At 34.7% G+C, this 14179-nt stretch overlaps 1 protein-coding gene across 2 annotated transcripts in view; it reads left to right on the forward strand.

Annotated features, from left to right (window-relative positions):
- The first annotated feature begins 1012 nt into the window (after positions 1-1012).
- The window catches only part of KCNH8 (potassium voltage-gated channel subfamily H member 8), a 98587-nt gene continuing 85420 nt past the window's right edge, over positions 1013-14179 (forward strand). For both annotated transcript variants that reach the window (XM_048951474.1, XM_048951475.1), the window contains exon 1: positions 1013-1245. In XM_048951474.1, coding sequence (XP_048807431.1) covers positions 1116-1245 — 130 coding nt within the window. In that variant the 5' untranslated portion in view covers positions 1013-1115. The remainder of the gene's footprint in view (positions 1246-14179) is intronic.

The raw sequence follows: 14179 nt of genomic DNA on the forward strand, positions 1-14179 counted from the left end.
CCTTAATACATGTGCAAATCATATGCATATAATTTGAAAGTATGAGCAATATCTGTCTTGGGACTAGGCTGTTCTTGGTAGCAAGCTCTAAGGTAAATATTCCTGAATAAACAATAGACAAAAAATATTCTTTCCGTCCTCATTGTGAAGTGTAGACAGATTCCTTCTTTCTTTTAAGAACTTCTCTAGAAAATGGCTCTGTGCTAATTGAAAAATAATGTACAGTGCTGCAGCTTTAGATGTAAGTTGAGGAAGAGTGTTTATGGCACAACAAAGACACTTCCACAGGGTATGGAAATGAATCATTATTCTGCAAAATTTGTGTAAAGATTTGAACTGAAATTAAAAATTCCTTTTTTGGTGACTGATATCCATGTCAAAATATCATTCTTGAATTTATAGTAAGTTAGTTGCATTTTAGATGCCCTTGAACATTATAAAATGCATTAAGGTTTGACAGAACTGTGACTCCCTTGTGCCATATGAGAAAAGAATAATGAAGCTCTGGGAAGATGGGGCTTTTGAATAAAATCTTTCCCCTTCCTCCTCAAAAAAAGTCTAAACAAAAGTCTAAAAAGATTTCATGTAGCCCCATAACATATCTTGCCCTAATTTTAAGGATTCCCTTGCAAAATTACATGAATGAAATTAATTTGAGTGTTGCTGAAATACATTTTGAACATATTTAGCTTTTTTTTAAGTTAATCTACCTGTATCTGCTCAGAAGAATTGGAGAGGAAGCATAATGTAGCACCTTTGAAACTTCATCATCATTCTGCTCAAGTGTTGTTTGGATGTGCTAATACCCATCATGGTGTTAATTATAAATTATTGCTTAAGGATCTAGTGAGGCTTGATGGTACATGAGAAAACATCATGTTTTCAGACAGATGGGACTTTTTTTAATATGTACGTCTATTTGTGTCTTCCTACAAAGCTGAAAGAGGTATTATGCCAATAGACACTGACTTCAGACAGTAATTCATGTTTTACTTTCATATTCTTCTACAGATAGTAACTTCATCCTTGCAAATGCTCAGGTGGCTAAGGGATTCCCTATTGTTTACTGCTCAGATGGCTTCTGTGATCTTGCTGGATTTGCACGAACTGAAGTCATGCAGAAGAGCTGCAGCTGTAAATTTTTACTTGGTGCTGAAACAAATGAGCAGATGATCCTTCAGATTGAGAAATCCTTGGAAGAAAAAGTAGAATTCAAAGGAGAAATCATGTTCTATAAAAAGAATGGTAAGTTTTTCTTTCCTGTCTTGGCACTAACCTGTATAAATATATATTACGCGTTTCTATTTAGATATTTTGTATGTCTGTAATCAGACCTACAGGAACAGATTTGAATGCATTTGGGTACACATGTCATTATATTTCTAATATTACTGATTTTATGTACCAGTATATCAACTGATACGTCAGCTGTCTGACAAGTAATTAAGATGTGCAGAAGAATAAATTCAGGGCCCTGTACTGTATTGTGAGACACTGCATATCAGTGCTCAGACCCTGTGTTTTCTTACATTGAAATCCTGATACCTTACTGCTGAAACCCTAATTCAAAAATTAACATTCACCACAATGTAAGCAGTATGTAAATATTTCTGTCCAATAAGTAAAATGCTCAGAATTTTGACTGATCCAAATGATGAATACAATAGCAGCTTTTATAAAAAGCAGGTAAGTACTATAATGTGGAGTTATATTTATGTACGTATTGCCACATAAAAGATTTTGAGCCTTGAGCAACTCCACAGACTTCAGTAAATTTTGAGATGCAGTGCCGAAGCTTTCGCTCCTATAATAGGGCATTTATTAGAATGCTTTGCATATAATGGGCAGAGTGAGCCTTAGAAGAAAGCACCTCATGGTGTACACTCATTAGTTTGCTTCATCATCATTTCTTTCAATCTACCTGTTCTGTAAGTGTTGAAAGTGTCATTATTCATATGATCTTTGAACTGCTGCTGGATACCGATGACTTTAAGCGTGAGATGCTGATAGGATTGTAACCACCCCAATGGAGTAGTTTTCCAGTACACTTGATGATCCAAAGCTTAGTAGATTCACTGGTCCTCACTGAGTATTACCTTATGTTCTATTATGAGGCTAGAATTTCTAGAGATATGTTAAGGCCTTGTATTTTCCTCTTAGATCCTGTTTATGTCTTTGCTAATGATACATTACCCCCTCAAATGTTATTATAACATTACAGTATATAATATTATAACATTAAATATTTTTAATGGTTCTTTTCTAAAACTAATAGGTATATAGTATCAAGAAGGTAGGCAGTGATTTAGAGTGTTAGGTGAAGGCAGCTTCTTACTCTGACTAATACAAAAGTTGTAACTGTTGCTTACTTGGTTTGTGTTCATGTCCATGTTCATGTATTTTTCACACTGTGATAGCTATTTTGAAGATGCTTTCTTTGTTTTTTGTTTGTTTTGTTCAATAGAGGGAGAGATTCATAGCTCCTAGAACTCATTAGCATATGTTTTTCAGGAAGATGATTATAAAAAATATTTTCTAATCTGTACATCATGTCTGAATTTAGGAAAAGAAGATCTTATTCCAGAAACATATGGGTGGCTCTTGTTTTGTAATGCTGGCTGGGCACATTGAGAAGATATTTCAATGAATGTACACAAAAGAAGCATAGCTAACATATTCATTTCACTGGTTTGTTTCTGCAGGAAAATTGTGATTCCTTTGCACTGCAAGAGATGCTTAAAACATTTAGTAGGTATGATTAATACAGGTACAAAGAAATTTCAGGTCAATTTGCTTAGCAATTAAGCTTCTGAAACATAGATAAATAGGATAAAATAAATCCCACAATCCATTCTAGTTACATCCTTGTGTATAATTTGTCTGGAAGCCATTCTGAATAAATTTATCTGAGCTCCTATTGTATTTTTTTTCTCATGAATTTCTATGCTATCGGAAGAAGAAATTAGTAGGTATTAATGTAACATAAGACTATTCTTGAATAAAAGCAAAATATATGTCAAAAATATTCCTTTTTTTTTTTAACAGATTTTCATAGTGCAGACATTGAATTTGGTAAATCATACATTTTAGCTGAATGATTTAAGTTTTTTCACAGTAGAAATTGAATCTCTGAAGCAGTTAGATTTATTTGATTTTGATAGGGAGGAAAAAAAATAATACTTACTTACATGTCTATTAATGTTTTAAGACATAAGTACTTTGAGACTAAAGGCCCCACGATGAATGGATATTCTTTAGTCTTACCACATACTGAAAATAATTTTTAAAAGGGATAGTGCCCAGTGTAATACTAGGAGCAAATATCAATGGGAGGCAAGAAAATAGTAATGTCTGAGTGCCATAGGGTAACATGTCAGTGTTCTGTTATGACTTTAGGTTATCATTGTGAAGCCAGGTGTCTGACTTTAGTCCACTGTTCAGGTACAACCCTACTCTATAGGCCTAGCTACAAGATCAAATAAATACTGTCAGGGATAACAACAGATTTGGAGACAATTCTGAGCTCACTGAATTGACTGAAACATCCCTGAGTGTATGCCTTTTAAACTTAATAATGAGCACAATAGGAGGATAAGAAAGTATTATGAGAGAATAGCATGTATGTACAAAAGAGCTTATTCCTGTTTTCCTTCTGGATTTGGTCTAAAATGTAGACACTAGAACTTTGTAAATAAAAACAGATTTTTTTTAAGTGTGTGTGCATGTCATTGCATGGAAAACAAATGAAAATTTTCAAAGTTGAATATGTGTTGATTTTTTTTTTTTTTTTTAATAACCACCCTTTTCAACATTTTCAGTTGGATTTCAACTCAATTTAAAACTGATTTAGTTTTTATCATTAAATTAGGTTTTTCATTCTGAACACATAGTGACTCAAGTTTGGGACTTAAAGATCTAACTAGTTTTCAACTGAATTTAATAAGTTTAAGTATAGAGCCTTTAACAGTTACTTATCTCTAGGAACTGCAATAGCACTTCTGCTCAGAAATTGTTAGGAAAATGAGTGCTTATACCTATAGCAACTCTAGCATTCCACATGCAGTTTCATAGGAGTTCCAGACTGTGGTGAGTAAAACTAGCCTGCAAGAAGTTGGGTAGGGAGCTGAGTAAGATGGGGAAAAAAAATATAACTTTTTATTGTCTTGATCATTTGGTTTGGGTTCATAACAGGAAGGTGATCTTCACTCATTTTACTCTCACCTAACTAGAAAACAATCCTCCTTGAACTGTGACTCTTCTCTGTATATTCCTCTTTTGTCATTCTGGCAAATCTTCATAATAGCATAAAATGGTTGTGCCTTCCCATGCTGACTAGTTTCTGCCTATTAGAAAAGAGCAGTGATAGAATTGTTGACAACAGCTTCAGACAAAGATGTCTTTTGGAAATTCCACTCAACATATAACTTTCATTGTAATTTTAAAATACATTTCAGTTTTTTATTCAGTTTCTAATTTTTACATTTTAGTTGCAGTGCTTTCAGCAACAAACAGGAAAAGTAAGTTTTAAAGACAAGAAATTCTGATTGTTGCCTTCTTCTGAAAATTTTAAATGGTATACATTTGGAGTCACTTTTTTAATATAATTATCTCTTACTATTTCTATATTTTCTTCAAAACATCTGCAACAAATTGTCAATTATTACAACAGAAATGCAAAATAACTTCTTTAAATTCCGGTAGCTTGTGAGAAAAAATCTCACTCCTTGCGTCTCCATTCTAAATCTGAAAGCAGATGGTCACTTCACTAAAGAACTACATTTAAACAACCCCTTCTTTTTCTCCCTGGCAGACCACTGAAAAATTTATCAACAGCAAGTACGTATAGTTAAATAAGGTCTTCATGATTCCCCAAACTGAAGTACGAACAAGAAGCAGATTGGATTCTTTCAATTTCTGTTACAGCCTAAGAGGATGCTACAACAAGCCTTATAATCACTGGCTTAGTCCACTTTAAGCTGTCCTTCCTCAGCTGCTGAGAAGGTCATATCTTGGTTCCATTTCAACACATCAACCTAATTTCCTACCTCAGAATCAGTCTATAGCCTTTCAAAAGGTGTCTGTTCTTACAGGTGCTCTCTTGTGACTCTTGTAGTAATCCTACAATCTTCTTTCATAGAAAAGAAATTTGGTCTTGTGAATATGTAATTTGTGTGAAGCACTATGTAATCAGCAATGTCTACTTTTGATTTATGGACTTCTGAGAGACTGCAGTGTGGTGTCAGTTGTGTCTGTGCCCTGCTAGCCAGCAACAGGGCTGGTGTTTCCGGATAATTGAAAATCCCTGCTGTAATAGGAATGGAGCAAGTAGGTGTTGCTGGAATCACCATTACAAGTTGCCTTAGGACCTGACAGCATGATGAGTTGTCTTCATCACAGAGACTCAGGACGTGGTGTTGTCTCCTGCCTGTAAATTAATTTAAGCACTTCCTGAGATGTGTCAGGCTTTGTAGCTTCTGTCTTCTGAGGGTGTGGTAAATCAGTCATAAAATCAAAAAGATGCAAAACTATTCTCAATTATTTATTCCAAGACTCAGTGCAATTAAACCAGGATATTTTCTTATTAGTGTTTCAAAAATTCTGTGCTCTTGTCTAAAAGAGAGTTCTGATTACACTCTCATGAGTTGAATAGGAATGTAGAAAGAGCAAAAGCCTCACTAAGTTACTGGATACCATTGGGCAAAAGGTTGTTTGAAGTCAAGGGAGTAACAGTGTTCTCAGAGGAGCAGCAATCATATTCACAGGCAAATTAAACAAGCCTTAATACAAGACATCATCTGTAGCCTCTGCTATACTTGAGTGTACTTGAACAAGATGGTTATAGAGGTCAAAGACTGCACACAGTAACTGTATTTGTTATGTGATCTACATTAACCAAAGAAAGATTTTTTGGGGGTAGTATAAGCATAATTTTATTTAAAAATAAAGAAAATGAATAAATTTTAAAGAAATGTAAGGAAAGTGCGTTTTCCTTGAAAGTATTTTTTTTAATACTTTTATTTTGTACAAAAACTATTGTGCTCTTTGCAGAAATGGTATCTTTTTTTTTTTTTTCATCAAGAAGTTTAAAGATCTAAATTTAATTAGCGTCTGAAAATAACCTGTTTTCAGACAGAATACTTTATCACTCTGAAACATAAGAGTTGAACAGTATGTTTTTAATATGAACTAACTTTCTGCTTTAGCGGTCTCTTGAATTGCTTTTGGGAAACATAAAGCCTGGCAGATAGAGAAGAGGCATTTATTAGTCTGCTTTGGTTGAAGAAAATTAAAACTTTCTGTGTAGAAACATCAGTTTTTTACTGATGTCTTGTTGCTAATGTGCAGGAAGTCCCAAGAAAGTTGTTTGCAGGACAGTTCCTAGCAAAGTGACCTCAGCACTGTTCTACTTTAGAATGTGGCCTAAAAATAAGCCAGTTGAAATCGTTTGTGGTTGATTTGCTCACATTATCTAAAATATAATACAAAGTACAGGACAGATGGGGGAAAATGTAAAAGGCAAGCAACACTGAGAAATGAATCTGATGGTAGTATCTAATAGCAATTGCATGACCCTTAATCAATAGCTTGTACATTTATATAAGCATCTTTTTTTTTTTTTATTTTCTCCTTTCCATGTAGCTCAATAATAAGGTGGTAGGAAATATCAGTGATTTTAGGGAAGCCTTTCTTTTAAAAAGAAGTGTACTTGTGCATAGAAACCACATACTTATTTTCCTCTGTTTTCAAAAGAACAGAACATTTCTTATAGCCTTGAAGTATGTGGACTTTACAGAGAATTTCAGCTTTGCTGTGAGAGCAACAGAAGGGGAGGATGAGGCAGGTGTCAGTACTCTGGAACATACTGCAGAGATTTGGGTGACACCATCATTGAAAGTCTGCGAGGAGATAAAAACAAGGAATGAGCTTCAGTTAGAAGGAAAAAAAAAAAAAAAAAAAAAAAAAGGAGGGAGGGGAAGTAAAATCCTGCGTGTTATCTGTAACATCTGAGACATTTTGCTGTAATTTAAAGAGACTTCAACAAAACCACTGCTGTTTACTGATAGTGCTGAGACTGTTCCAGTGGCACTTGTCATGACATTGGCTAATAGCTTTTTTTCAATAGCAGTATGATTTATTAAAAGCATACTTATGCTCCAAGAAAAGATTTGTTCTCCCAGAAGCATGTTGATAAGTAAATAAATCTATGTAAGAGTTTCCTGCTGCTTATTGCGTTGTTACAAAGTGATAGGCCTCTTATTGCTTACAGATGCTTACAGATTAGTGTTTCCACATAGGCACTCTGGGCTTCCAGATTTGAATGGTTATGCTGTATGCACTTCTTATTTTTATTCTGTTAGGATATAGTTCTTTATGCCACCTTTTACACATACATTTTAAGAAGAAATTTAAGTATTTATCTTGTTGCAAGATCCTGGATTCAAACAACTTGCTCTTCAAATTTTCTCATATTTTAAATCAGATTCAGCAAAACTTGGCTTCTGTTCCCGAGCTTTGAAATGAATTAGGTTGCTGTTTGATTAAAGAAAAAAGTACCATCCTTCCTGATGTCTCCTGCCTCCCATGTGCTGACATTTTTCTAATTTTTTTTCATGATCTTCAAAAGCTTTTATTGGATCATGCTGCAGAATGTAATTGCTACCTCTTCTGTTTAGAATTTCATTGAATTCTTGCAGCAGGTTTACAGGGTTTTTTTTTGCTTTTGTTTTTTGTTTGTTTGTTTTAGAATAATGGCAAGTGTCTCATGGTTAGCACTGTCTATTGAACCCCATTACTGCTTTGGCTAGGGGAATTGCAGAAGCGGTGTGACTTTATAGAGCAGTTAAGAAAAGGTTATAGTCTACGCTTTCCAAATTGCAGGGCTGCTGTAATTCTTCTCAATGTGCAAGCGTAGATTCTGTTTACAGCATGTGCTCACATGGATTCAAATAGTGTACAGGGAAGATTAATCCTCTCTATAGCATTACATAATTCTACAATGTGTGTTTCAAAGCCCTTCTGCACAAACCCCTAAAACTGGCAGGAGGGTGACGTTAATCCAGACCTGTGACTCAACTCTTTAGCAGAACCCAGTCTTGTCCCCCTCCTTCTAGATAGGTACTTGTGAGAACAAAGTCAAGAGTAAGTTAAAATTCTTGAATTATAGTCTCAGCAGAAAATCCTCAAACATGATTGAAACTGTTGATGAACAGTTGATGAACAGGACAAAAATAAACAACCTGTCAGTGTGCCCCCATGGTCAAGAAAGCCAAAGGTATCCACTGGAACAGGTTGCCAAAGGAGGTTGTGGATGCCCTGTTCCTAGATGCATTAAAGGCCAGGCTGGATGTGGTTCTGGGCAGCCTGGTCTGGTGGTTGGCAACCCTGAGCATAGCAGGAGGATTGAAACTAGAAGATCTTTGAGGTCCTTTTCAACCCAGGCCGTTCTATGATTCTGTGATACTGGAGTCCATAAACATACACTCCTCAATAGGCTAAAAGAAATCATATTTACTACTGTGCTTGAATCTACATTTTGAACAGTGAACTCTTTATTCCTTTTGGATCTTAGCACTGTGGGTAATAAACACAGTTCTAACAGTACATTTCAAAAAAACAATAATCAAGGGAAAGTAGACTTTCCTCATTTAGGGATTGTGCAACTCAAAACAATGAAAAAAAAAACAACAGATATTATCTGAAGAGAGTAAAGACTAGACTCCTCAGGGAGGATTGAGCATGACATTTTCTGAAACAGTTCACTGAAAGAAATGGAAGAAAACATATTTTGTTTGGATTTTTTTTTTTTTTTTTTTTTTTTTTCAGAGTATGCTGGCTAGGTATATTGTATGATTAGACTTATAACAAGTCTAACAAGGAAGTATTACTTTTCAGAAAGGGTGGTCAGGCACTGGAATGGACTGCCCAGGGAGGTGGTGGAGTCACCGACCCTGGGGGTGTTCAAGGAAAGGCTGGATGTTGTGTTGAGGGACATGATTTAGTGGGAGCTATTGGGAATAGGTGGACGGTTGGACTGGATGATCTTTTAGGTCATTTCCAACCTTGGTGATTCTATGATTCTATAACTATTACCAAATAAGGTAGCAAGAATATTTTAAGGCAAGATTTTAGCACTTTATCTATTGGATAATTAATTATATAACTGCATTTCCTTTATACAATTGTATAAACTGCTTTTCTTAGGAGTTAGCTGACAAAGTAAAATACCTTGTAGTATTGCAAGTACAACAGCGTAATGATCAGCGGCACGAAAATAAGTTGCAGACTGCTAGTATTAATGCTAGTATTACTGATGACTTTTGCATTTAAACAACTGGTTTCCTTGGCTTCATTGAATTTTTAGATAATCCTGTGTATTTTGCTAATTTTTATAAATGTAATCTGGTAAATGTATTACATCAGAAAAGTACTTATCTTCTTAAATGCATTTTTCTTTTCTAATCTGGATAGAGATAGGGAAAGGAAATTAGAGCAGACAAAAAGTAAGTAGCACACATAAGGATAATGAATGTCACACGGGTTTAATGGGCACTGCTTAGTTTCTCTGCTTTTGCTCAATGAAATTGCAAATGTAACTAGAGGATTTTGAAACAAAGAATTTCTTTAAGTAGGAAAGGTTGTAGAAAGTAGATATAAAAGGAGAGATAGGAAAGCTGAGTAAACAAAGCCAAATGTAGTTCATAAATTGGCATAAAATCTGTACAGCATACTGTACTGGGGGCTGCATATAAATAAACAAGTAAATAAAATTTAGAGAACGTCAAGACTGGAAAAGTCATGTACTCAGACTAGGAGCAGACAAGACAAAGATGCTCTCCATATAAACAAATTCAGACTTTGACATGGTGAAGTAAGTCTTTCTCTGCCTGAAACAGTCAGTTTGCAGCAATACAAAGATTGGAGGTTTCTCTCTTGTGGAATGTTTACTTGGAAAATGAACATTCTTTCCCTTTCCTCCTCATGGGAATAATGGCAGAAGAGTTGGACATGCGGAGAAATATGACATGAATAACCCAGTTCCCTGGGAACGGGCACTTAAAGAGGGAGGAGAAAACATGGGGAAAAGACTTTCATATTTTCTCATGAGATTGATAAATTTAAGAGACTTCATATGTATTCTATCACCTGTACGCAGTTGTGCAGGGATATCTTTAATGAAAGTTTCTAAATCACTAAGTGGCTCTACACAATTAATTGTTATATATTTATTCAAAGGGAACCATATTTTTTTTACTTTGTTTTTAAACTATTTTACCAATTACGTTCCATCTATGAAGGTCTTGGGATTTCTCAGCATTCTGGTTTGAGATTTTTTGAAATAGATTAAATTGACTCTTAAAAGTTTCAAGGAGAGCTTCTTGGCCTTGTGTTCTTGAACTTTTTTCTACTGCCATTCAAGCATTAGTAAAAACCATCAATGACTGCATGTGTCAGTTATCTGATATCCCATACGTCTTCTTGTTAGTTTTCTTGCAACATTGTCAGACCAAAGACTGTCACCAGGATATCGTACATAAACTGCCATCAACAGTAGCGTAATCTAAGGAAAAATTGATTTATTTTTTTTTTTTTTTTAATACTTGCATGCCATTTCAGAAAAAAAAAAAGGAGAATAATGAAATGCTTATTTGCTTAAAGTAGCAAAAGCTTGTATTAACTGTTTTAATTGATTAGCGTCAAAGTTTTGGTACTTAAAAGAGAAAAAGTGCTCTAATTACAGCTCTGCTTTCTCTTTCATCTACATTTCCTTCCTTTTTAGTTCAATCACCTTTTTTAAAAGAATTGTTTCCTTTTCTCTCTTCAACAAAATTCTGACACCTTGTCAAAATGACAAAACATTCAAAACAAAATGTTGTCAGTGATGCTGGAATATTTGGATGAACTAACCAAAGAGTCACCTTAGTTTCCCCATACAAAGTCTTCGGCATTCTGCTGTCAGTTGTGGAGTGACAGCCACCTTCTGTGGTGGAAAAGGGAAAATGATCCTGCTAAAAACTTCTCTGGTAAAATAAAATTAAGTATCAGCTTTATTTTGCTAATAATTAGTAATTCTGGAAATGAGACTACTGTAAAGCTGAATATTTAGCACCAATCCTATTGTCAAGGTATTGCAGTTATATAAGTGAAAACAATTTTATTTTTGTCTTTTAAACAGCCAACCCTGGAAAAGGGGACATGACGGTTTTGGTTATTTTTGTTTTCTTTTTTTTTTTTTTCTCTTGTTTTGTTTTCTTTTTGTTTTCTTTAGCATTCTCCTAAGGTCTAGATTCACATGTATTTGAAGTCAAGTTCTGCAATGCATTGTATTGCAGTTCACTTCTGCCCTCTTAGGCATATGTAATTACAATATTTTTTAAATGAAGAGTGATTGCTTTCTGCCACGAGACATTTGTATCCTGTGTGCAAGATATTTGCACCTTCGTTTTTCTTCAAGTATTTGATTTCTGTAAAACATTGATTTTACTGTTCTAGTACATTACATATAGGTGTACAGCTTCATAAAAGGGCTCTGCATCTTGGTTTGTTATCTCACCACGGATGGAGCTTGGAACTTGTTCATTTGTTATTTTCTGCCCTTCACTGATAGACAGGCAGCACAACCTGGACCAGTGTCTGTCTGGAGAGCAAAGCAAGCAAAATCCTATCAAAGATAAAATCTGGAATTTGACTTAACCACTGATGTTTGATGCACTGCAATAAATAAATTAATAAATAAATAAGAATTAAAATTAAAAAAAAATCCTTAAGCTACTTTTCCTGTACCATATTACTGCCAGGCTCTCTGAAGTGTAAGGAGAAGATAGTTTCGCATCAGTATTACTTGTTCTAAGTAATTCATATTCATGCGTGTCTGAGAAGGTCCTTACTGCAGAAAAACAGTTAAAATTGATAAAGCTGAGGATATGGGTGCAGAAGTTAATTATTCCATTAAAGACTTTAATAAACTGACGATTAATAATAGCACTAATATTTCTAATAACTTAAATATTTCTGCACTACATTACCACTGCAATCCTCATCGAAGCACTTTAATCTGAGTTTTGCAATGGGCTTTGTCTGAGATGGGTATGGCTTAAGATTATGTGATTATTGTTGCATGCTGAGCACACATAGCTCATGAATAAGGCTAACTGCCTGAGTTGGTTGCTTGGTTTAGGCAGTCCTCATTTTCTAGTGAGAGGAATGCTCGGATTTAAAGACTGTTAGCACGCTAATGGCAAGGTTTAGTATGAAATCTCCCTCTTAAATTCCTTGCATTGTTGAACTTTGTTTTTTATTTCAGTCTGAGGAGACTTCTAGCTGTCAGAGTGAGGAAAGGTAGAAAAGGAGAGAGAGTGACCATAAAGCACTCCATTTTTATGTATATGTAAAAGGTGGAGTATAGCTAAATTGCTTTGTGATAAGATTATGCTTCATTTGGTCCCTTTTCTCCTTTCCTGTGATGTATTTATATAAGCCTAGAGGATATTAAAATATATTTTAAACCATCAGTTCACAATGCAAGAGAAAGATTAGACTCTTTTTCACAGAGTGGTGACTTGGAGCAATAAAAGTCTGTATATAAATAAACATCCAAAAGAAATGTATTTGGCAGACTACTCTTGGTAATACAGGAAACCTTTGTGTGCACAATCAGAAGCAGGGAAGGAATTTCTTTCATTCACAGATGAATGCGATCAAAAGGACAGTAATAAAATAGGGCCCTATTTTTTCAATGAGTAGATCTTTTGTCTTATAGCATTATACGATGTTGACTTTCAGTAAAAGCTGTATAATGGATTGCACTGGATCTATACATTTTTTTAAGAATGCTCACCTGTAGTGAAAGGTGGCACATTTCGGTTCTTGACAGAGTGTAAGTACATACTGATCTAGTCCTGACCTAAACTAGGTCATCTCCTCTAGTCTGGAAGAATATTTCACACTAATTTGCTTTCTTCAGAGTACTGGCAGAAAGCCTAAAAAGTTCATCTTTGAAATTCTGAAGGTATTGTCAAGACAGGCAGCTTTACCATACTATGTACTTACCTGGAGCTATTTGCGAGTCAGTAAGTATGTGCACACAACAGATACGTGTTTTCTTTACTTGTGCACACCATTTGTTAAGCATATTTGTTTTGCTTAATCAAAATGTTTTCGAGAGCATTTACAGAGGAGGGGAATGATGGCAGATAATGAGATATGATTGAAGAGATTAAAAAATGATGTTAATCGAAGACATGATATGGACCAATTTCAGTGACTATTGTTCACTAACAAAGGATTCTAAGACACGTTAATTACATTGAAAAAAAAGCACATACATTATAGTATATAAAGCGGCAAGTATTTGTCTTTATTTCTATTCATTGCTAACTTACAGTTATAAATAATTCCTTAAATATGCAAATCTATGTTTTCAATTAACACTACCAGATGTGCTTTTTAGCATAACTGAGTAAGGTTTGTATGGATGTGGCTGATGTCTCTAACTTTCTGCATTAATGATTAATAATTAATCTATGTGTACGTGTTGAAAAGACAGAAAAGAATAAGATATGCTTCTACTCTTTGAGAGTGTGACAGATATTTAAAAGAACATTGCTATTATCAGTATTGCTTAGAAGCAAGACTTGAGAGTGGCTTCTTGTTCAACTGAAAGTACTGCTAGAATAAGTGCAGAATGTAATTTTACAAGGACTTAACCACTCTAGGAGCTATAACAACATTCTGTAGATACTTAGTATTCTGTTTTTAAGCAAGAAAGTAAATTTGCTTAATGCTTTTTGTATATACCACCCAGATTGATAGGGTGCTTGCTCTATACATTTCTGAAAGGAAAAGAACTAAGTGGAGTTTTGATATAGAAACAGTGTCTACACAAAAATTGATTAAATATAGCAAATTAGAAGGAAAGTGTGGAAATACCTTGTTTCTGATGTCCAGCGTCATTTAAAAGAGCTTCTTTGACTGCTCTGTCTTTAATATCTACTAATGAATATCCTTAAACCCAATATAAAGCCAGTCTTCCCCCCCCCCCCCCCCTTTTTTTTTTTTTTTACCCAATCTTCTTTTCTCCTGTACCAAATTCTCCCTGTCTCTAGTATAAAGTGGAAATTTAGTGGAAAGTTCCTCCTACATTCAAACAATATTTGATGACTTAAACAATAATGTCACACTC

Source organism: Lagopus muta, chromosome 7 (assembly GCF_023343835.1).
Source record: "Lagopus muta isolate bLagMut1 chromosome 7, bLagMut1 primary, whole genome shotgun sequence".
Lineage (NCBI taxonomy): Eukaryota > Metazoa > Chordata > Aves > Galliformes > Phasianidae > Lagopus > Lagopus muta.